Consider the following 21,949-nt stretch of genomic DNA (forward strand, 5'->3'; position numbering starts at 1 on the left):
AACTGCTCCATATTAATAAAATAATGCTTAAAGAACATGCTTTAAAAAAACAAAAACAAAAAAAAAACAGCACAACAGTGTACAGGAATTGAAAACCTGTTTACCTTGCAGGTACATTTCCTAGTGCTTTACAGTGCAGCATTTCAGATAAGAGGTGGGTTTTTTCTGCAGAAAGATTCCCTCAACACATATTCACTGCCCTGTGGTCCTACAATGAAGCTGCAATCCCCATCGGTCCAACCACAATAGCTCATATTAACACTTAGTTTCAGGCAGAGCAAAGAAGGTGGCCGGCCTTCTATACAAACAGATGTAAAACATTTTTTTTTTTTTTTAAATATGACTGAAAGATGTAAGCATCTGACAATCAACTTGCTTTGCACAATCCTCTAGAGACTGACTCCTCCTGGAAAACTGAAGTATTTCATTCATATAACCAGCTACTGGAGCTATTCTTCTGCCCCACCAGTCCTAGTTATAAATGCATGCAGAATATTCACTTTTAGGAGGAGACTGTCTGCTCCTCTGATAGTTCGCATCGTAACGACCCTCCTGAAATGTTCATAAAAATCAAGGGAAGAAACCGCTCGGGGCCAGTGACAGCATGTACAACACTGACAGGTTTTCCGCGAGGCAGCAGGTCTAAGAGGCCGGCTGTGCACAACAGAACAATGATGTATGCACATGTTCTTTCCTAGAAAAAGTTCTCCATTGTTCAATTTTCTAAAGTTCCAGCTCCAAACTCTTCCCCTTGGGTCTCCAGAGCAGGCTGGCTGCTGCCGACTGAGACATGCTCCATATTACAAAGGCCTCAAGAGCAGGTAACAAAATGTCACAAGAACCAGCTTAAACTGAAGGCTTAGTATTTAACAGACTATTAACTAAAATCTTCTGACAAGGAATTCTGGAGTTGCTGGCACCAACTGTACACTGACATCCTGATCTATAAAAACAGCAAAGTAGCACATTGAAACCTGGATCACTGAAGGAAACACCATAATTCCAAGTTCCCTTATGAAGCTTTCATCTAAAGTGTAACCTCCTCTTTCCCCACCACACCGAGTTTCCTTCACCCAAGCTCCCCACTGATATAAAAATGAATGATTCCAGTTGCATAATTTCTGTACACATGCAGATGGGCTTACTCAACATGTATCTGTTACTTGCTTCCTCCAATAGCTTTCCCAAGACTAGACCTTCAATTCAGCTAATTCCTACACATTTTTCTTCCTTTACATTTCATTTAACAGCAAAGCTGACAGAACCACCTCTTTGTAGTCAGAGCAACATTACACCCTTTAGGGTGGAATGCACACAGTCATGTTGCTAAGCTAACTGTTAAAAGTCTTGCTGCTTACTTTTAATCCAAGCAACCTGGAGTTAGCAAAGCCTGCTCTTTAATCAGCGACTGAGCCGTCTAGAAGTCGAACATTCACATTCCAAAACATCCCTGCAAGCCATCTGCAATAAGCCAAGCTATACCTACCCCCACTGACCACTGATGACCACGTCCCACCTGAAGGGCCGCCTCGTGCCACTGTAGCAGTAGATGCTTCCCCTGGTGCATTATGAGATACAAATTCTAAGCCACTTGAAATTGTACCCCTACCAGTAGAGACTCTGTGACCTCGAGGGTGCCGTTGTGCCTTTGGAGACATCCGTGGTGGCCCTGGGAAAAAGAACACATCCCCACACTATGAATATCAGTCTGTTACATTAAGCATACCTACACATTCACAACCAAATTTAAAGTTTCAATCTCCGTAGCCCCTTGCTATAAAGGCAATGTAACAAATCAAGTTAAATTGGTGTTGACCACAAATGGGGGCTCCAGTGGCTCGGTGAAACTAGGAAAACAGTATTGGTTCAATGAACCCAAGGTCTTGACATGCCCATTACCTTGTTAACACAGCTCTAGTTCAGCAACAGCTTCAGAAGCTTTTAACAAATACACTGCCAATCTATTCCTAAGAGAACTGAAATTCATTCCTGGTACGCAGTTCATTTTTGCCCACTGTGACCCAAGCCAAAACATAGTTCTACTAGCTTCTCTAATGGAGTGCTGGAACCTGAAGTTGTAAAACTAGTTCTGAGCTACAAAGCATTCTCAGGATATGGCTTAAGAAGAAGTTCAAGGCTAGAACCGCTTTCTCGCCACAGGGTCAGCACCCTTAGAGAAGTCTCCATTGGTTGACCAGTGCCTTCACGGGGGGGGGATTAGTGAAGGGTTCTCCGTGCAGCTTGCATTATCCGTCTGTGAAAGGTCATTGCCTAGCAGCAGGTTCCACTGAACCAATTACTGTTTTCTCAAGAATCAAGCCTGGTCTGTGACTTCAAGAGCCTTGAGCTCCCAAAATTAGAGACGGGCACCTCAGAACAAGGGATGGAGCTTCAGAGATGAGCAAAAACTTGCCATAAAAAGCAGCTATCAAACTTGGCACAAGTTCTTTATAATGCTCAACATGAATATATGGAAGTATATTCACTCAATCTTTCCTTAAAGTTCAGATTTGAAGACTGGCACTTGAACAGAAAAAAAATAATTTGCATCTAGTAAACATGTTAATCAACTGCAATATTTCAACTGTTTAAAAACTGTGGACTCTAATAGAGAAAAAATATAAAATTATAGCCTTCTGTATTCAGATAAAATTCTGAATTATCAATTAAGTCTAGTAGGAGACTTAACAGCTTGAAAAGAGGCACTCTGAAATTTATCCACCAATTTTAAGACTATTCAGTTCTAATCCAAACTATCTACAGGCGAACTGGAACCATATTTCCCTGAAGAGAGATTTTCTAAAATGTGTGTTTTTTTAAACATGTGTGCATTACAATAAGAAACACCCCACTTCAAGCCTGATGAATGACTCAAAGCTGCTAACAAGTGAAACCAGCAGGCTGGATTCTCAAGATCTCAGTCATTCAAGGCTAGTAACAATGGGCAAAACGTAGAGTCAGTCCTACAGGCATGTCAATCACCATCTTCTTACTTGACAGAAGTGATCTGGAAATTCTATCATGCAGGTCACACCTTATCAGAAACTAATTCAGGTGATGGGCAATCTTCTTTTGCAGAAATTTCAGTTAAGAATAGCTGTTAAGATACCCCTCCAAACTGCCTGCATGGCACCCTCTACACAACATGGGTCCCTTTCTTCTAATTTACTAGGTTATGTTGCACAGTCTAATGTTGTGAAGGCGCCCAATCACCACAACACTAGAGCACACCATAACACCACTTGAATGTAGATGTTTCCCCATGCAATTTAATATACTATTTTAAAATCAGCATTGGTAGCTACTAGAGGTTTACCTGTGTTGCTGCTCCCCTCACATAAACCGTAAATCATATAGATGCACATTTTCTACGTGTTTGTTTCTGAAATAACTTATTTTAATACTTATTTCGCACTGCACTTATTATAGAGTTCTATGATCTGAACAGAAGTGGCTCCAAAGAGTGTAATGAATGTAAAACTGTTGTGGTAATACTAGGATAATGCCCTTGAAATTTCATCCAGATTAAAAAAAAAAAAAAAGATGTTTTGCAGAAAGCCCTCCAACATACACTGAGGTCCACCGTGTTGCTGTTTTATGGGTTAAGACACTGAGCAGCGTTACAAAGCTGAGCTTACTCCGTACCGACTTGGGAAATTTCACAGCTTTATATTGGTGTTTTTGTAAAGTTTCTTTAAATAAAAAAGGTTAATAGAAACAGTCTGATAAACTAAACTAAAGTTAAAAACACAAATTATAGGTTAAGTAATGAAGAGGAAAAACAATTTTGTAATTAAACTCACAAAGGAGTTAAACAAAGACAAACAAAAACGTGAACAAATCGTGGTATTGTACCTTCTGAAGACATGCGTTTAGGCATAGTAGAGACAGGAGCTGGAGAACCATGAGCAGAGGGGTGAGACGGGGGCCTGGATGGCCGCGAGGGGGGCCTGGAGGGCGGCCTTGTAGGGGTGGCTGCCCGAGGTGGAAGAGAGTTGGGACCTGACTGGTAGCGAGAAGGTGGGCGAGAGGAAGGAGATGGGCAAGGCGATGGCCAGGGAACACCTGACAGAACAAATGATATGAAGGAAAGTATAAAAACTAAAGAAAAATCATGGGGGAAAAAGGTAAACAGAAAAAAAGCAAAACATGACAAAAATGATTTCATATACATGTTTAACCCTTTGGGGACACGTTTGGTTCTTTCCACAAGTGGTAAAACAATCCCGGCCAGCTTGCTTTCCCCTCTTCTGGACTGGTCAGATTTAATGCAACGTGAGCTCCCCAAAGGGTTACTTTAGGATCTACAAATACTACTGAGGAATAGACAGTTAAAGCTTAATCTGTTAGCTTGTTGCTTATATACATGTTGTACGATACATAACTCTCGACAAGGTACATCAATAGTTACTAAAGGATCCTGAATGGCGATTCATGTACACGGCTGACTATATAGCTATTATATAATCACGTCACACTTAATGAGGAGCAGTATCAATTAAAGAAAGTACTTCTTTACAAAAAACAGCCGTGTTCAGTGTCTGAAGTCGGACGTTTGTGCCCTGTAAGCATCTGTAGAGGGTTCATTTAACATTTCAGAAGAACAGGTGTAACAGTGGCTCTTTCCAAAGCCAAACACCCAACTTCCAACTGCTCTGTTTTAAGCATTATATGCATTATGTAAATCAATAGAACAAATAATATGGTTGCAAGAGGGAGATTTCAAAGTTAGCACTGTTGGGCAGGAGTTTGTATTGCAGATCAGAACATTTAAATATGTATTTAAAAAGAAAGCATCACTTACCTTAAGCTAGAAACTGCCCAGGCCTTCTCTCCAGACAATCACACTTGAATATTATATGCTGTTTCTTCATATATACTACTCTATTTCCCCCTGCCAAAGCTGCATTTACTACGTAAGTAACAGTGCTGACATATGAACAACCAGCGAAGAGGGACTGAGTTCATTTGTCACTGGAAACACTGCTGCATTATGGGCAATTTATATACAGAAACCACACAGCAGAAGATGCTCAAGAATAATTTATCTGGAGAGAAGATTTCTGCAAAATCTTTCCCGCTGTATCTGACTGCTTTCTCTTCCCACTGCAGGCTATAGCCAAGCTGTGCTATGTCACAATAAAACCAAGGTATAACGCAACACTGTTTTCCCTGGGAGCTGGATTGAAGCCTCACACACAAGGGCAAGAGTGATATTTCTTCTGCTACTGGTGAAAGAGGCAGGTTTCAGCCACAGTTGCTGGACAGCTGAAGGTTAGTACTGCAGCTCAACTCGTACCCCAACACAAAGGTTTGTGCTCAATATCTTTATGGCAGATTTCATCTAACCTTTAAAGATGGACACAGCCTGCTCACCTAAACTTGGAAGCATTTTAGGAGGCGGCACACAAATAAATTCTCTCCTGCATCCAACTACATATAAACATAGTTGAATCATCATGTATTATCAGGTCACATAGCTCAAAACCAAGTAATAAGCATCTACGGACACCTTTTTTAAACATGCCACATCCTCACCTAACTTATTTTGTCTCTGTTTCACCTAACTGGATCACAGACACCATTTCCAAGATTTTAAAACAAAAACTCTCATCAATTAAGGCTCATTCACTTAGCACAGATACTTGCCTCCGTTCACTACTCTCTGATCTGCTCCAGAGTTTGGACTGAAGTCTGAAGTATGGGATCCAGATCTTGAAATGGGGGGCCCTGAGCCAGCCTGGCCCATCCTGGGCGAATTCTGTCTTCCACTTCCCCAGGACAGGACATCTCTATTTCGTTGTCCAGGAGGAATGTACTTGTTTTCCCTGAAACACAGCAAGTGTCTTTCACTATTGTAGCCAAAGTTGGATGATAATAAGGACAATACTTTATGACTGAAAAATAACATTATTTTTCTCCGTTAGTTTCCCTCATATCTGCCTCCTTTCTCCACCTCCAATCAAAATTAAGATAAATTCTACACTTTAAGTACACCTACGCTCTTCTGGTTCAGTTACAGAATAAATGACTTGACATGCATACAGAACCACCAGTTATGGACTGCAAGCCCTCTCACAGTGTGCTGTGATCTTACAGGGCCATGGCTGATTCAGCACTGAACTCTGACGACCAACTGTGGCATTGCAGATGCTTTACTGGGCAATATGCAAAGCCTGCACTAAAATACTAGGTAACACATTAATGATAGCTTGTTCCCTACTCTCTAAGCAACTTCTGGTTTGGGTGTTTGGTTTTTTTAAGCCATAATTCCAATTCCCAGAAGCAAACACGTTCCAAGAATTAAGTTACTGCCACAGCAAACTGTAGGCCTCCTTTATATGCAGAGTAGTATTTTGCTTTAAATACCTAGTGTTCACACCATGTCCTTCTCGCTCACTGGAGTTTCTCTGGACAGCAGTATATTTTTCTTCTTCTGTCCGGTCATCGTTTTCCAAGGCAAGCCGAGCTTTGTACTGGGCACTTGATTCAATTTCTTCTGCAAGCTGAGTTGCTCTTGCTTCCCGTTTTAAAAACTCTTCTGAATTATCCCTCTCTAAGGGCACCCTACAAGAAGGGGAGGGGGAGAGAAAAAACAAATCTGAAATATATTTGAAGCATTCAGGTCACCCACAAAAACTGTATTTTCCAAAAACTGAGCTTGGGCTGCAGCATATTTCTCTAACTAGCAAAATCCCTAACCATAAAGCAGGTAAGGATGCTGGTTTTCAGCACCATTAAGTATGCTGGTGATTAGCTTATGAGATCTTGACAATGAAACCTTTTTTAGTTTAACTTCTGAGCTGGAACTCTGTGGATAGACTGTTCAGAGGACCCCTAGAGCACAAGGGGCCAAGGCTTCCTGACATTCAAATGGTGTCAGATGCCTTGGAAAACATTCATTCTGGGAACATCAGGCACCGCTGTTATAACCAGTAGCAATGGCAGGATGGTATCCAGGAGCGCAAGACCATGGCACCTGTCTCAGACATGGGGTAACAACACACCTTTTGAAAGTGTGCAGCAATCTCCGAGTGAAAGGCACTACAGGAAAGAGCTGTATCAATGCAATACAACCATTGAAATAGCAGACTAAAAAGCAAAGTGAGTTCAGGAATGAACAGGCGGCTTTAATTTGAAAATTGCTTTCTTCAAGAAAGGAAGTCCAATTTTTTCTTCCACCTACTTTACTGCCCTTAAAAAAAAAATAGGCTGCTTTATCAACGTATGGTAGCACTCGGTTTTTGCTTATTCTGAGAACTGAAGCATCTTCTCAGAAGTATGAGATCATTTCCTCTGCCTTGTTTTCAGCTTGGCAAACCAATTTTACCCCAATGCTCCAGAAGGCAGCTGCCCAGCCTATTTTCATTTGTTTTACAGATAACACATAACTCATTAAAAATGCCAGAAACATTTATTTTTCTTAGTACACAGGACCTAAAGGCTTCAACTGAGATTGGGACCTGACTGTTCTGGGTGTTGCACAGATGCAGTGAATGACAACCCCCACTCCAAATCAACCTGTAACTAGATAAAGCAGGTTGGGAAGGGATGTGGGTACAGTGACTCATCTAAGGTCAGAGGAAAGGTGAGAGACAGAACTAGAATACAACCCACCTTTCCCAAATCTTAGTCTAGGGACTAGAGCACTGGACCTCAGCCATCACAATCTGCTGCTGGAACACCAAGCACTAAACCATGCACTACTTTCCTCTGCCGCTCTCTAAACTGCTGGAGTTACACCTTCCAGCTTGGATCATAGCTAAGACTAACAGAACTGCCAGCACCGGCTTCAATTTATACAGCACTTCACCCAACAGCCACTGGTGACAGTGCTGAAATGAAAAATGTGCCACAACGCAGCACCCTGCCATGAGAACAGGGGCAATGGTTAACATTTTTGACAGTGGAGTAAGGCATACCCAGACAATAGGAGATCTGCAAACCCCACCACACATTTCTTAATATTTTTGTTCTCACCGTGCTTAAGAACCTAGACTTCATTGTGCTAAGGGCTATTCAAGCACAGGATAAAAACCAGACCCCTCAAATGGAAGGATATAAGGTGCTTTAAAAAACCCAACCAAAAAACCCCAAAATTCTTTTTCATAGAAAAAACCAGGCCAGCTGTATCATGGTAACAAAGTAGTAGATAGAGAAGGAGTGCTTTCAGAGGCTGGTAGAGTAGAAGTGGAAATGAGGAACAGTATGACGTCTAGTTACTGTAGCCAGGTGTCAAACCATCTCAAAAACTTTACCGGTTCAGAACCGAAGAAAAGATTTGCTCAAAGGACAAGGAAAAAAAATCTCCAAGCTTAGCAACTGCAGAGACATCTGCAAGTATTCAAAATCAGGAACAGATTCGGCCAAAAATGAATCCTTTGCTGGACTTTTCTTTTTCCCCTTTACTGGCTCATAATGCTGAGAACATACAAGGAAGACATACCTCCTCCCTGCTCCTCCAGCTATAATTCCCAGCATCTTAGCAGGCAGCAATAAAGAGGAAACTTCCCATGTTGTTTCCCCATCAAAAGAAGGCAATGTTTCCCCAGAGATTTAAAGTCGCCATTAAGTTTTAGCTCCCATAACTACCCATCTGGAAGGAAGATACCAGAAATTCAAGTTCAAAGTACAAAGGAGTCTGAAGCCAGAGGAGAAGCAACAAAGTTTTGGTCAATCTAATAGAGCAAAAGAGTTTGGTTTGAAGCTGACATGGTAAGCACTTTAACTATCATTGTGCTGTAGACCAATGACGGCCCAACCCCTCCCTACAGTATACTGGTTAACATCTGCACTGTCCAACAGGGCTTGCATTATTTTACTCGAGAGTGAAAGACATGCCCAGTGCAAGAAGTTAAGAACACACCTTTGGTAACATTTTCTGCAAAGAGCTGCCAGTGATCTCCTGAAGAGCCACTTGGTTCAGACAGCAGTTCCTAAACCCCACCAAATTAGATCCACTTGGGCAAGAGTGAAAAAAAGAGGATTCTTGAAGCAGAGGGCAATGCACAAACACCCCAATCCATTGGGAAACAAAGCAGTTTCTTCTAACACTTGCCAACTCGGACTGGATTTATGCTTTAGGAAACAGAAAGTGGTAAAGACCAGAAACATACTTCTCTGCTGTTGCCTTGGGCAGTCACATCACTGATTTATTTTACAACTAGTTAACAGTCTATGTCTGAAAATTATTAGGGATGAGTCCAGGCTTCAAAATAAGTCAAGGCAGAGTATAGATCAGAAGGTTTTGTAAAATACAGTAAATAATATCTGCCTAATTTGTGGTGCACAATGCAACACCCGTGCACCCTCTGAACACTAGAACCATGTCAAACATCTGGGGAATACAACTGTCAGGTATCAGCAATGAAAGAATTTTAGATATTTTTTCCCTTAACCTAGGAAATTCAATTCATTCATCAGAATCAGATTTAAGCACTTCCTTTAAAAGTTACCATATATAAAATGTTTCATTCTTTCAGGTCTTATTCATAAAGAATTTCTGTTAAAAAAAAGTTTTTAAAAAAAGCTTACGTTACAAATGAATTGTTCCCACTTAAGGGGAAACGTATGGAGATTATTTCATTTGACCAGAAATGGGTAGTTTGGGAAAAAGGAATTCATTAATCTGCTTGGTAAAGTATCATTGGAATCTACCATTCCAAACAGGTAAACATTCTGTATCTTTATAACATAAGTTTAAATGAACAATGGAGAAAATTAGACACAAATCTAACAACAAAATATATGTTGAAACTTACGTATAAGAAGATAAACTGCTGTCATAAGTAGACACTACACCATAATTTTCTTCATTGTAACGAAACATGTCATTGGGATCCCATCCATTAGACTAGAAGAAAATGATGTTCGTTTTCAAAATGGCACTGGTAAATACATTCCCTGAAATTTAGGGCTGTTGGCAGAATTCTGCCCTTTTGCCCTTACTCATGGGTCTATAAATCTGATTTTCAGATGCTGAAATTATAAATCCAAATTGAGATTTTTTTTTTTAAATAACATTTGCTAGAGCCACATATTTTCACCTCAAAAACCAATACTGATGCTAGCATCACACCCATTTTGCACTGTAAGATGTTCTGTCTTGCACTAAACCAAAAGCATTACATTCCTTTACAGAAAGTGGCAACCAGATGCATTAACCTGTGAAACGTGGAAAGAGGGTGCCTCACTGTGGCAAGTGCTGGAACTTTTCAAATGCACTACCAACTCAACTATCTGAGGAGTACAAATACACGTGGGGACCTCTGCATACAAAAACAGCATTATGTCCCCATTTCTTTTCTAAGCAGAGTGTCCTGGTCTTTACTAAGACTTCATTACTTTCGTAAAAATATTAGTTTGCAACAAGATTTCTATTAAGTACTTGACGATCCAGTAAAGGTAGAGCTATACCACAAGCCATGTGAAAAATGTAAACTTTTAGAAAGGGTAAGCATTCTTCCCAAACTTTGAACAAAGATTTAAGAACCAATATTGATAGGGTTATGGATCAGAGGAAAATGCGATGCACCGCTTTATTTGTATTCTTGCACATCACGTTTTTTGTGAACTCTTGTAAAACTAGCTCCTATAATCATACCACAAGTAACCCAGGTAAGTTAACAAGGAATGCAGAAAACCATCCATTTATGAAGAAATTCCCCATCCAGTAATTCAGGACCTATAGAAGTGCTGTTTCTGTACTTCAATAAAAGCCTATTTTTGGAACTATGAAGCTTCCTGTACCAAATCGATGGTCCATTAGCCTCCTTCACTTGAGCCCCAAATTCACCATCATGTATGAATGGGTGCCCTCAGTTTCTGCACAGGTATGGAGGTGGCAGCAAATTATGAATTCAGGATTTGCATTGTTCAATGAAAATTCTTCTATCCCAACTAATTGTTAAAATCAGACAAGGCCGTTACTGCAGCAGCTGCCTTAGTCGGTTTTTTGCCAATATCAGCATCTGGGATCCAGCTATACTTATTCAAATCACAGTGAGAAATCTGTGGTCTCTCAGCAAGTTCTGAATTTCTGCAGTAAAAAAAAAACACTATATAAACAGAGCCATGATATTTAAACAATTTTGCTTGAACAAAGAGTATTACTTCTAAATTAAAATTCAAGAACACTGTGCTGAACAGCAAAATAAGTTACTTGTTTTCTAGGGAGATGTCAATGCATGACAAAAACGGTTACTTACAACATCTGTGTCTAAAGCCTCCAGCTCCTCACTGGTGGTTGTCTCTCCACCATCCCATGGTTCTAGGTCCTTCTCTTTGTGTTCACCATTTACTTTAGCACTGATTGCCGAATCAGTAAAAGCATCTATGGAAAAAAACAATGGAAAAAACCAAATTTGGTTAAAGGCAACACGCAAATGTTTTTAAGGAGTAGTTGAACATAAACTCGCAATAAGCACAACAGCATTACCCAAAACGGTTATAATATTCACTGAAAATAAACTCAGCCATTTTTAAAACATCCAACTAGCATATGACAAATACCATATAACACACAAAATGCCCAACTTCCAATGTAATTGCTTCAAGCTGGCACCTAATTCTGAAAATTTCAAGAAACCAGCATAGAACAGTGGTCACTGCTTCTCTTTTAAATACAACAGTTGAAGTAATGCTGTACACGAGGAAACTTAGTCATTAAATATAAGAGAGTATCATTCATCACCAAAATATGGTTTAAGTATAGTACAACTGTTTCATATGACTATTTATTTACCACAACAGATACCCAAAAACACTAAAGGGAAATTAATATACCTTTACCCAGAATGTCTAAATTATGCCACCATCTAACTCAATCTCAGTTCCTTCCATTGCAAGGTTTCTTTGACACCAATGTTTACCCCACAATGAAGCCAGAAATCCTCTTTGCTTAGTACACCAGTTAAAGCTTTTAGCAGTGTCATACTGTTCAAGCCAAATTACTAAATTACATAGTAAAATTCAAGCACTCCTATCTCATTCTCTGCACAACTAGCAACTGGAATGCTAGAAACACTTGAAGCTGTATACATTATGAATATACTACTAGCCAGGTGTACCAAGCAATCAGCAACTGGATCATGAACTTTATTTTCCATGCCTGATTATATTCTATTCAAACCAGATGGTAAGAAGTACAGCTGAAGGCATATTAGAATATTAGAATATTTAAGTACTTTAATTTTAAATAATGAAGCCATTCAACACTAAGGAAGCCAAATTCTGGTATTTGTGAAAAACTAAAGCTCAAATCTGCCTAGAGATTCTTAAATGCTTTAAATAAAGGACTTAATCTTTTAAAACTGCTTTCAGTCCATTCTGTTTCAGAACTTCAAACTTCTCAAAAGAAACAGATGGAAATAAGTAATTTGACAGTGAAATCAGGGTCTCATCTAAGAGGAGATTAGGAAATGGTGGGGACCAAACCATTAGACACTACTAGATGTGGAAGAATGCAGGTTTAATTTATTTTAGCAACATCTGAAATTGTATTGGAGAGAAATACACAGTGAAGCTATGGTGAAAAGAATTTACTTTTATGTAAGTGGTTTACATGCCCCTTATGGTCTTCTACAATATCTGAAGATCTGCCTTAATAAAAACCATCAACCACCCCAATTATTCCAGCTCTACCCAACTTGACAGTCAAATTGTAGTAACACTCAACACTATGTCTACTTAAACATATCCTTTTGCTCATACTACAAAACAGGAAGACCAAAGGAGAGAATGCAAAATGAAGCATTTAAGAGTAGTTTGTTAATTGGTAAATATAGTCAAAAAAGTTATGAAACACTGTAAAAGGCAAGATTTAGGTACTCAAAATTCCTCCAAAATACAAGAGACTCTTTAAAGATGAGAAAATTCATGTGTGATGCAGACACCCCGATGAGGCCAGATCACGGACTGCAAAAATACATAATAAAGACAGCTTGTGAAGTCACTGCAGGGTCTGCCAGTGAAGCTGCATCACACCTGTTAAGGGGAAGCCTGATGCTTGAGACTTTTGGACAGCTTGGAAACTGTTTTGAAGTAGACCTGTAGCAAACTCCAGCTTCATAGGTCTGACAGTATCCAAAAGCACAGTAAATCATTAGAAAGCAACAGATTAAAATCAAGTGCCAACTAGGGTCAGAACAAATAGAGCTGAACTTTATGCACATATTTAAGTGCATAAGCAAAAAGATACCATGATATGTACTGGAAATGATAAAAACAAGATGCAGAAACAGGGAAACAGTAACTGCCAAAAAAGTTATCCATCTCTGATAAAACAATAAATAGTGATGGGGAGGGGGGAGGAAGAACAGGAACAAATCAAAATACAAACACGAGCTCAGTTCTTCAGACTTTCCACATTGCCCAGCTGATAAGGCACCATTTCATTTCTCTAGAAGAGACTATCACATTCACTACCATACACCCTTCAGACTTTGAAAAACAGGGATTGTCATACATCTCTTACAAAACCACTTTGCATCTTCAGGGTACGTCTCAAGAATGCATTTAATAGAATCAGGGGGGAAAAACCCACTCCTGTTGCTTTCTACATGTACAACACAGGACAATAGCTCTTCCGATGTTTGTTATTATTAGGCAATACGGAGAGTAGATACTACAAGAACCCGAAGTCGAATAGTAACAAGAGAACACACTTCACTTCTCACTTGGTGTCCCCACATCTACCTAATCAAGCCTTCAGAGAAGCTGTTAACCATGAATGGGATTGTGCACAGGAACTAAGCATAAGCCTATTTAACAGCAAACTCAATGTCCCACAATAAACAGAGCTGTTAGAAAGAAACTGGCCATCAATTACTGGCCGTGTCCACAGGGGACAAGACAAGTAGCAACAGGCTGAAACTGCAACAAAGGAAACCTAGGTCTTGTACTAGCCATCTACGTGGGAGGTTACATGCTGGGACGCATTACTTAGAGCTATTACAGGATCTTCATCCCTAGAAGTTTAAGTGTAGGTTATACAAATATTGCATGCATCTAACACGGTTTGGATGGTGATGACCCTGCCCCAAGCTGGGGGTTAGACTGCTTCCCCCAGGTTACTTCCAGGCTTTTTCTAGGAACTGTATCAAGAACAAATGCATCCTTTCAGCTCCAGCTTCTCTCTCAGTGATCACTCATGGTTCAGTCGAGAGGAAATCCTAGTTTAAACTGCATCACTATGGGAAGGGGAATCTTCCCCCATGGAATATAGCCAGGATGAAATTAGAGAATCCACACAGGGTCCAGAAAAGGAATCCCGCATTTTACTGATGTAGTTATTAACCTCTATAAAACAGCCTCAATACTACAGGGAAGTTAGACATTTAGGACAACATGAATAAACACTACGTGAATGGTATCTTATCTGCCCGGTCCACCTATTTCTTCTCTTATATACTTGTGAAAAGTCCTATAGAAAAACATTCAATAAAAGGCTGTAATGGTTTAAAGAAGGGGGCAATGTAAAGCCACACACTAATGAAGTCTACCAGACAAACAGCAGGCAGTCTCCAAAGTGCTTAAAAACAGCAACACTCCATTATTTAGGAGTTATCCTCTAAACAGGATTAACAGAAGCCAGTTCTGTTTTAAGGTACAGAGAGGGTCTGCTGTTTTCACCTATGCCTCCCTTCAGATCCATTTCCTGAATCCAGATGAAGGGGACCGATTGTACGAGGACTGCAGAAGATACTCCAACAAAGTGCTGCTACCAATAACCCCTGCAGCACAGTAATAGAGTTGACGCCGAATGCAAAACTGAGTGCAGATGACACTAACAGCTCTCACGACACCTGGACAGGCAGACAAAGTTTTAAGCAGCTCCTTTTTGTGCAGGGTAAGACTGAGGCAAAGCAATTAAATGAAGAGAGGCCTCAGGCAAGCAAACCCAGTAGCAGCTTGAGCTGCAACGTGAGTTCCTGGCTAGCCCCGCACTGCTTCTCTGACCTACTGAGGGCAGGATCTCCTTGCCAGAAGACTGGTTGCTGATGTTCAAGCTCTCTGATTTCCTGTTTTGAAACCCGCCGCCAAATCAGCAAACAGTGAATTATAAAGTACTTGTTTCTCTATGTGGCTCAGCTGCATGTCATGCAAAGACGCGTTACATCTGCACTCTGAGAAGATTCAGTTTACCACGCATTTCTGAACAAGTCTGTCCAAGCTTGAGGGATTAAATATTCACAAGCAGTTAGATATTGGCCCTTAATCTGTTCTGGCTTTCTGGAATACTTGGATACACATTCGTCCTTTTGATTCTCAAGAGCAACGGAGAGATTCAAGTTCTATTAAACCAGTCTGCTTCACGCACCAGCGATACTCAAACTAAGCCAAGCAAACTGAAAATCAAGTTTGGTGCTGCTTGAAGTAAACTGTGGTTGCGACTTAAGAGTTTACTGTGCAAACAAAGTATTTGCAAGGTGCCTGCCTAGCAATGACTTGGTAACATTAAAATTACTTTCAGGTTTGCCATATTACACACGCTTCCTTTGTCTGTAACATGTGCATCACTATTCCCCATCTGGAAGGATCCCCAGAAAGAACTGCAATAGCCACATTCCTTTCCATTTTTGCTGGATTGCTGGGACCGGCCTCAGATTTACACCATGGTCACAAAACGTGGCAAAGGAAAGACTCCTGTGGGTGGACTAACAGCACTCAAAATTTTGAACTGCCTTGACATCAGCTGGCTGGAGCTGAAACGTTACTCCAACTTCAGCCACATGAGAGGGCTTGGCTAGCAGGCATTTAAAAAAAAAAAAAAATATCGATACAGCTTTTCTGACTCCAAGGGACCTGCTCTGCTAAGAAATGATGCCCAGGCAGCAAGCACCTGCTGAGCCGAGTATACCAACTTCTTCCGTAGGGCTAAACCCAAGTACTCTCAAGTCTGCTTTACCCAAACCCTTAGTCTTCGCCTTCCATGGGGCCCCACAAAGGTGCTGAATGGTAGCTTATTGCCAAGGCCCTGCCTTGCACATTAAGGCCTGAACTTTCAGCCTGTGGCTTCTAGTACTCCAGGCTTTGCCCCATCACCATGTTCTGCCAGCAAAGTTATTTCGGTGAGGCACCTGAAAGGGTCACACTCCACAACAAATGCAGCCAGGGCCAAAACCTCTGTGGGCCCAAGGACCTTATGTAGCTGGTAATGTCGTGTCCATGCTGGCAGCCCAACCACCTTAGCACTGCTGCCATAGTTCAAGCAACAGTATCCCAATGGGACACACCTTTTCCTCCTCACACTGCCTGTAGTGCACAGGCCTCAACTTAACTTAAAAATTCCCATCACTCAGTTTCACAGCTTCCTGCTGCGAAACCTAGCAGCATAGGGTCTCTTCTCCATGGACAAGAGTCCGAGGGAAAACAAAAGGTGTCCACATGAACATGCATAAACCAAACCATTACACTTGAACTGAGGTCTGTATTTCACTGTCCTTTTTACCCTCTGGATCTTCCACAGGAAAGATAAAATCCTTCAGGAGCACAGAACTAAGCAGCCATCTTATGGTTAAACTGGTGAGTTAAGGGGCTAACTTAGACTTCTTGTTATGCACCTCCTCCTTTAATTCACAGATGCACGTAAATCCAAGGGCTGGGTGATCTCCTTTGCAATAAATCCCAGCCTGTTGTGGCAGAAACACTTAGCATCTTACCGTTCTCAACAGGTACCACTAAGCTAACTGGAGGCTACACACATGCAGGGTTGTTCCACTGCGTGCAAAAAAATACTGATTTCCTTTCTTCTTTTATGGACCAGCAAAGCGGGGACTACAGCAAGCACAGGATACCTTAGGAGGTATCTGATGACAAAGAAGAGCTCTCCAATTGAAAGGAGCATAGCTGGGCGACTTGTGAATATATCTTACACCAAAAAAAGCCTGAGGTCTTACAACAGTGGTGCCCATCTTCTGGCCACATGGGCAAAGGGTTGGCATATGGGCCTAATTGTGCACCACCGCAATTAAGCGTGCAGGGCCACATCATCTGGCCTCTGAGGCTCCCCACAGGTCTGAGAATTTGGCAGCAGCCGGGCAGCAATTAGCACTGCCATGGTTCCCACGCTACCAAATTTCCGGAGCCTTGGGGAGCCCCTCAGGCCAGATGACAGCTCTACAGACTGTATCTGGCCTGCAAGGTGAGCTGAGTACCCATGTCTTAGAGCAGTGTCTCTCAGCCTATGCATCGTGACCCAAAAGTGGGTCGCAAGAATATATGAAAGGATCTTAAACAAAACTTTAAAAATGTATTCTCCTTTAAAGGAGAAAAATATGTGGGAAACCATGGCTTTTCCCTTGCAGGCTGGCAGAGTATTGAGAACTCTGGAACCGGAACATTTAAAAGCTGAACCCATGGATTCTCCTATAGCACTTAAGCATAGCATCCAAGTGACTAATAAAGCAAAACAAATGTAATAACTGTGTTTTTAACAACAACTTAGAAATTCCTATCACTCAGTTTCACAGCTTCTGGAGAATCCATAGCATGAAAAGACTATCAAATATTACCCCTAAAAGAGCTAATATGACCGGGAGCATTAAGACATTATTTCCTCAAGACAGACTCCGAAATATGCTTTTCCGTACGTAAATAAAAAACTACCAAGTTGGGGAGCACCCAACATTTGTGCTCATGGCAGTCAACAGGACACTCAGCACTTCTAGCGTCAGGGCTGTCTTACTTAAGCATCTAACAAAGCTTTGGGAGCCATGATTTACAATTTAAAGATACCTCCATTGTTAAATAACTTAAAATTAAAAAAACCTACCTCTTCTTGCGTAATTGGTATCCATATCCTTAAACTGCACCATAACAAAGTCTGAAGGCTTGAACAAGATACTCTCTACTATGTCTTCACGTTTTGGCCCCAAACTGGATTCGGCAGTTTTCCGATGAGCAGCATCAAGCACCAAATCACACTAATATTAAAAATAGGAGCGAGTTTAACATGAAACACCTTGAATGATAAACACTCAAAGAATCACTTGTTAACAACCAACACGCATCCTCCACAGATCATCACATACATTTCAAGCAGTGAACAGCTCCATGAAAACTAAACTGATTGCATGCAATTCACAAACAGGAAGAGGTTGGATTTCAATAGATTTACTATGAATTATTTGCTCAGCTTTACTACAAAGCAATTCATCAACCATTAGTATTGCAGGAAAAGTGATGAGAGATAAAAAACAAGCAAGTCAGTTACCTTAGGACTGTAAGTTTTAAAAACTCCTTCATATATACCTCCATTTTTCACCTGTACTTCACATTTGGAGCCCTAAAATGCGAGAGAAAGAAATCAAAGCAGCTCTCTAACAAGGGCTGTCAAGCGTGATCTGAATGCTTTTCAGTACTGATGCCTTTACATACCTGTACTATTCAACAAGAATGGCTCAATATTCAGCCACAGCTCTACCCAACCACAGTTTGTGTAAGCTTCCAAAGACGCACCTATGCTTTGCAGGTGCAAGGACCCATGTGCACCTGGAGCTTGGTTTTGCAATGTTCGTAGGTATAAGTTCCAGCACGTACTTATGGCACAGCTAAGTGCTGAGCAACTGGTTGAGTACACATGCAAGTGTTTTTTTCCAAGTGAAAAGTGCACATATGTGTACGTGTGAGTAAGAGGAGGGCGGATGCTGAAAGCTTGCCCTGAAATATCCAGCAGCAAGAATGGGGGATTGGTGGGGTAATTCGCTTCTTACTTCCTCCTACCAGCATTTTTGGTAAGTTCAACCATAAAACTTTTTTGTGTGCAGTATTCAGGCTTAACTTTTAAAGTGTCATTTATTTTACTCATCCAAAAAGCTACCTAAACATAAAGTAAAAAGCAGCAGGAGCATGAAAGAAATGCACCATAACCCTCAAAAACAACCCACAACACTAAGCTAAGAAAAGTCACCACTGTCCGTCTTCACAGCATAGTCTTGGCATAAGATGTCTGCTGTTTGAATTAAAGGGCCTAATTATGTTATGTAGTTTTGTATTTCTACAGGTCCATATCAGTATCTACAGAGATGTTTTACTATCCTGCCCAACATGTAAGACTTACAACAACTGACGTAAGTATGTGAACCATTCTCATGTTTGCATAGATGCCATCAAAAGAAATCTGAAAGATAAAAGCGCTATTGTCAGAAAACAATGAAGCAAATTTATTCACCATAACAAATCAAAAGGAATTCAAAGCAGCCCTACTTTCAAAATATATTACAAGTTTTAAATTGGTACATACCACTCTGTGCTGCTGATCAAATACTCAATAAAATGTACATTTTGTTAATCCACATTTCACTAGTTGACTCAATGCCAAATGAATCCATCTCTACCCTCCCATAACACCAAAACTCCATCCCTTCCCAAATGTCTCCCCAAGAGAATTTAATAGCTTTGCATTATGTCCTGACAGTCACCAAAGTTAGAAGTCTACATGCCGGTTTTGTGAAGACTCCATGCAAGACCCAGAACTGCATTAAATGCCCCAATACCCTCTCAACCCCACCTCCTATTTAAGACAACTAGCTGTGGATGAAGAACTTCAACTTCCATATTGTAAAAAAACAAACAAAACAAAAAAAATCCTGCTTGCCAACTTCTGTCGGAAAAGATTTTCTATCATTTCAGGGACTAGCTAACAAACCCAGCTTCCATGAACTTACACTAGCAGGAGGTCAAAACATTGAAACAAAAAGTGCCAAAGCAACTACAGAAATCACTATAAACCAACCAAGACTAAATTTACAACAGTACCAAAGTCTAAGATCCCAGGCTAAGCAAACTGACCACATAGGACCAGGAGGCTAGATTTGTCAGGTTTGCATATGCATACATGAAGTGATGAGAATGTGCGCATGTTGCGACATCTCTCCGCTCTCCTCGCCAGCTTCGTTCTTGTGAGCCAACAGATGCTGAAACAAATGAGTACCCCATCATACTTTGAACTTCTCAACTGATAGCACCTTTCAGGCTGTGTCACCTTTTAGCTTAACCCACTTGTACCTACAAACTAAAGTACCTATGTTTTGTGATCAGGCAAGGTTCTCTGGGTAGGTGTGGTATCTTTTATTAAACCAACTGACTAGTTGGAAAAAAGTTCTTAGCAAGCTTTTGGACGCAATCACCCTTCCTAAGGCATAGGGAGTCTCTGCTGGTCTAAGACTCCAAGGAATGAGAGAGTTTTGTGACATCATCCATTGTTCTGAGAAACCACATCAGGTTCATCCATACTCCAATACTTACTAGTGTGAATGATTTAAGGACATCAGAACACATAAAAAGTGTTGTTGATGCCAGCTTTCCAGACAATTTTATTACATTTGAGAGCAAGGGAGAATAGTGTATTTTACAATTAGAAAACTGATTTTATACTTGGTTACAAATGAAGGAACAAGACAGACAGCAGTTCCCAAACTGAAGGTTGCAGCAGTTACAAGTGGGGTCACAAGCACCTCAGAGCCCCTAGTTCACCTGACGTCACAATTATGCCATCTACCTACAATTAATGGAGGACAGGGGTTTAACACGCTTCAAATGCTCCATGGCGACTGCCCTATGGCTACAGTTATAAAAAAAAATAAAAAACCACCCACAAAACAAACACCCCTAGATCTGGACAACTTAATTGTTTCAACTCAGCAGTAGGGCTGCCTGGATATAGCTTTCAATGTGGATGAGCAACAGTGACAGTCAGTGAGGGGCAGCTGAGGACTGGTGCATCCATGTCCCCTGTCCAAGTTGCATGAAGTTAATCTGACTGCAATAGGGGTGCAACTGGACAAGTTTGGGAACAGCTGAAGTCAAATGATAACCATTTCAAGCCCTCTCCCATGTCACCCTACCACCACAAACAAATTAGACCATTTATTGCCCTTAAAAATGAACAGCAATGAAAACTGCACACCTCAATCTTACTACAGACTAGGTCTAAGCCCCAATTTATATATTACTACACACTGGGCTAACCCGTAAAACATGTTTCAAAGCCATACAGATCAGAAATAACCAAAACACCTGGTTATAAAGAAGCTAGCCCAACCCTGTCAATAGTAGCACTAAATCATGCCACTTTTGTTCAACGCAGCAATGGCTTGTACTATCTTTAGCATTCTCCCATTTGAGGAATGATCTATTGTTACAGGCCTCAAACAGGAAAAAATATGGAGGCATTGTCCCTTGCAACACCTATGCATCTACTAGTACATACAGGTATGGTACAGCTGCCAAGAACATAGAAAAAATTTGGCTTCTAAAGTTCAGCGTTTTAATGTTTTTAGGGGAGACATCTATTAACAAAAGCAAAGTCTGCAATTCTAATCACCCAATACTTGACCAAGCATTATCCAACGCTTTGTTTGTGGAGGTCATGACTATCCAGAAATACATTAAAAGGAACTATTTGACAGTCTCCCTAAAATGAAGCCAAATAAGCAGATTTAGGTCTATCTTCCTGAAGCACCTAGTTCAATTTAGCAACTCATTCCTTGTACCTTAAGACAATACAATGAGAAATGTGTACTTACTGTAGGCTGAGGTGGGCCTTTGCCACTGCTGCGACCTCTGAAATTATTAAAATACATGCATCAGATTCAACAAGAACAAGGACAGGACTGCTTGAGTCACCCACCACCCTCCTTCCAAACACTCCAGGACCCCAGCAAATTGGTTGATGGCAGAAATTTTACAGATTTACAGATATTAAAAACTAAACCAAAGGGTAAAAAGTATTTCCCACGATAAATAATATGATAGAATGGAAGCCCTTAAAGAAGCAAAGCAGAAGTCAACTATAAAAAACTCCCGTTGGATTTCTGTAGAAGGCATTAACTTACAAGCATTTTAGTAATTTTAAATAAAAGACACTAGTGACATTTAAAAGGGATTAAGAAACAGTAAAGCAACTTCTAAAGCAATTCCATTTTTAAGATAAGATGTTACCTCTTGA

At 40.6% G+C, this 21,949-nt stretch overlaps 1 protein-coding gene across 10 annotated transcripts in view; it reads right to left on the bottom strand.

Annotated features, from left to right (window-relative positions):
* The window catches only part of ATXN2 (ataxin 2), a 46,086-nt gene extending 24,464 nt beyond the window's left edge, over positions 1 to 21,622 (bottom strand). For 5 of the 10 annotated variants that reach the window (XM_019538781.1, XM_019538782.1, XM_019538785.1 and 2 more), the window contains exons 1-10: positions 21,528 to 21,622; positions 19,061 to 19,120; positions 18,215 to 18,286; positions 17,774 to 17,924; positions 11,208 to 11,332; positions 9,762 to 9,853; positions 6,370 to 6,567; positions 5,650 to 5,828; positions 3,856 to 4,065; positions 1,487 to 1,669 (exon numbers count right to left, since the gene is read on the bottom strand). In XM_019538781.1, coding sequence (XP_019394326.1) covers positions 1,487 to 1,669; positions 3,856 to 4,065; positions 5,650 to 5,828; positions 6,370 to 6,567; positions 9,762 to 9,853; positions 11,208 to 11,332; positions 17,774 to 17,924; positions 18,215 to 18,286; positions 19,061 to 19,120; positions 21,528 to 21,584 — 1,327 coding nt within the window. In that variant the 5' untranslated portion in view covers positions 21,585 to 21,622. The remainder of the gene's footprint in view (positions 1 to 1,486; positions 1,670 to 3,855; positions 4,066 to 5,649; positions 5,829 to 6,369; positions 6,568 to 9,761; positions 9,854 to 11,207; positions 11,333 to 17,773; positions 17,925 to 18,214; positions 18,287 to 19,060; positions 19,121 to 21,527) is intronic. The other 5 variants (XM_019538783.1, XM_019538780.1, XM_019538784.1 and 2 more) reach the window with 4 other exon arrangements.
* Positions 21,623 to 21,949: the final 327 nt, after the last annotated feature.

Source organism: Crocodylus porosus, unplaced genomic scaffold, assembly GCF_001723895.1.
Source record: "Crocodylus porosus isolate Cpor-Errol unplaced genomic scaffold, CroPor_comp1, whole genome shotgun sequence".
NCBI lineage: Eukaryota > Metazoa > Chordata > Crocodylia > Crocodylidae > Crocodylus > Crocodylus porosus.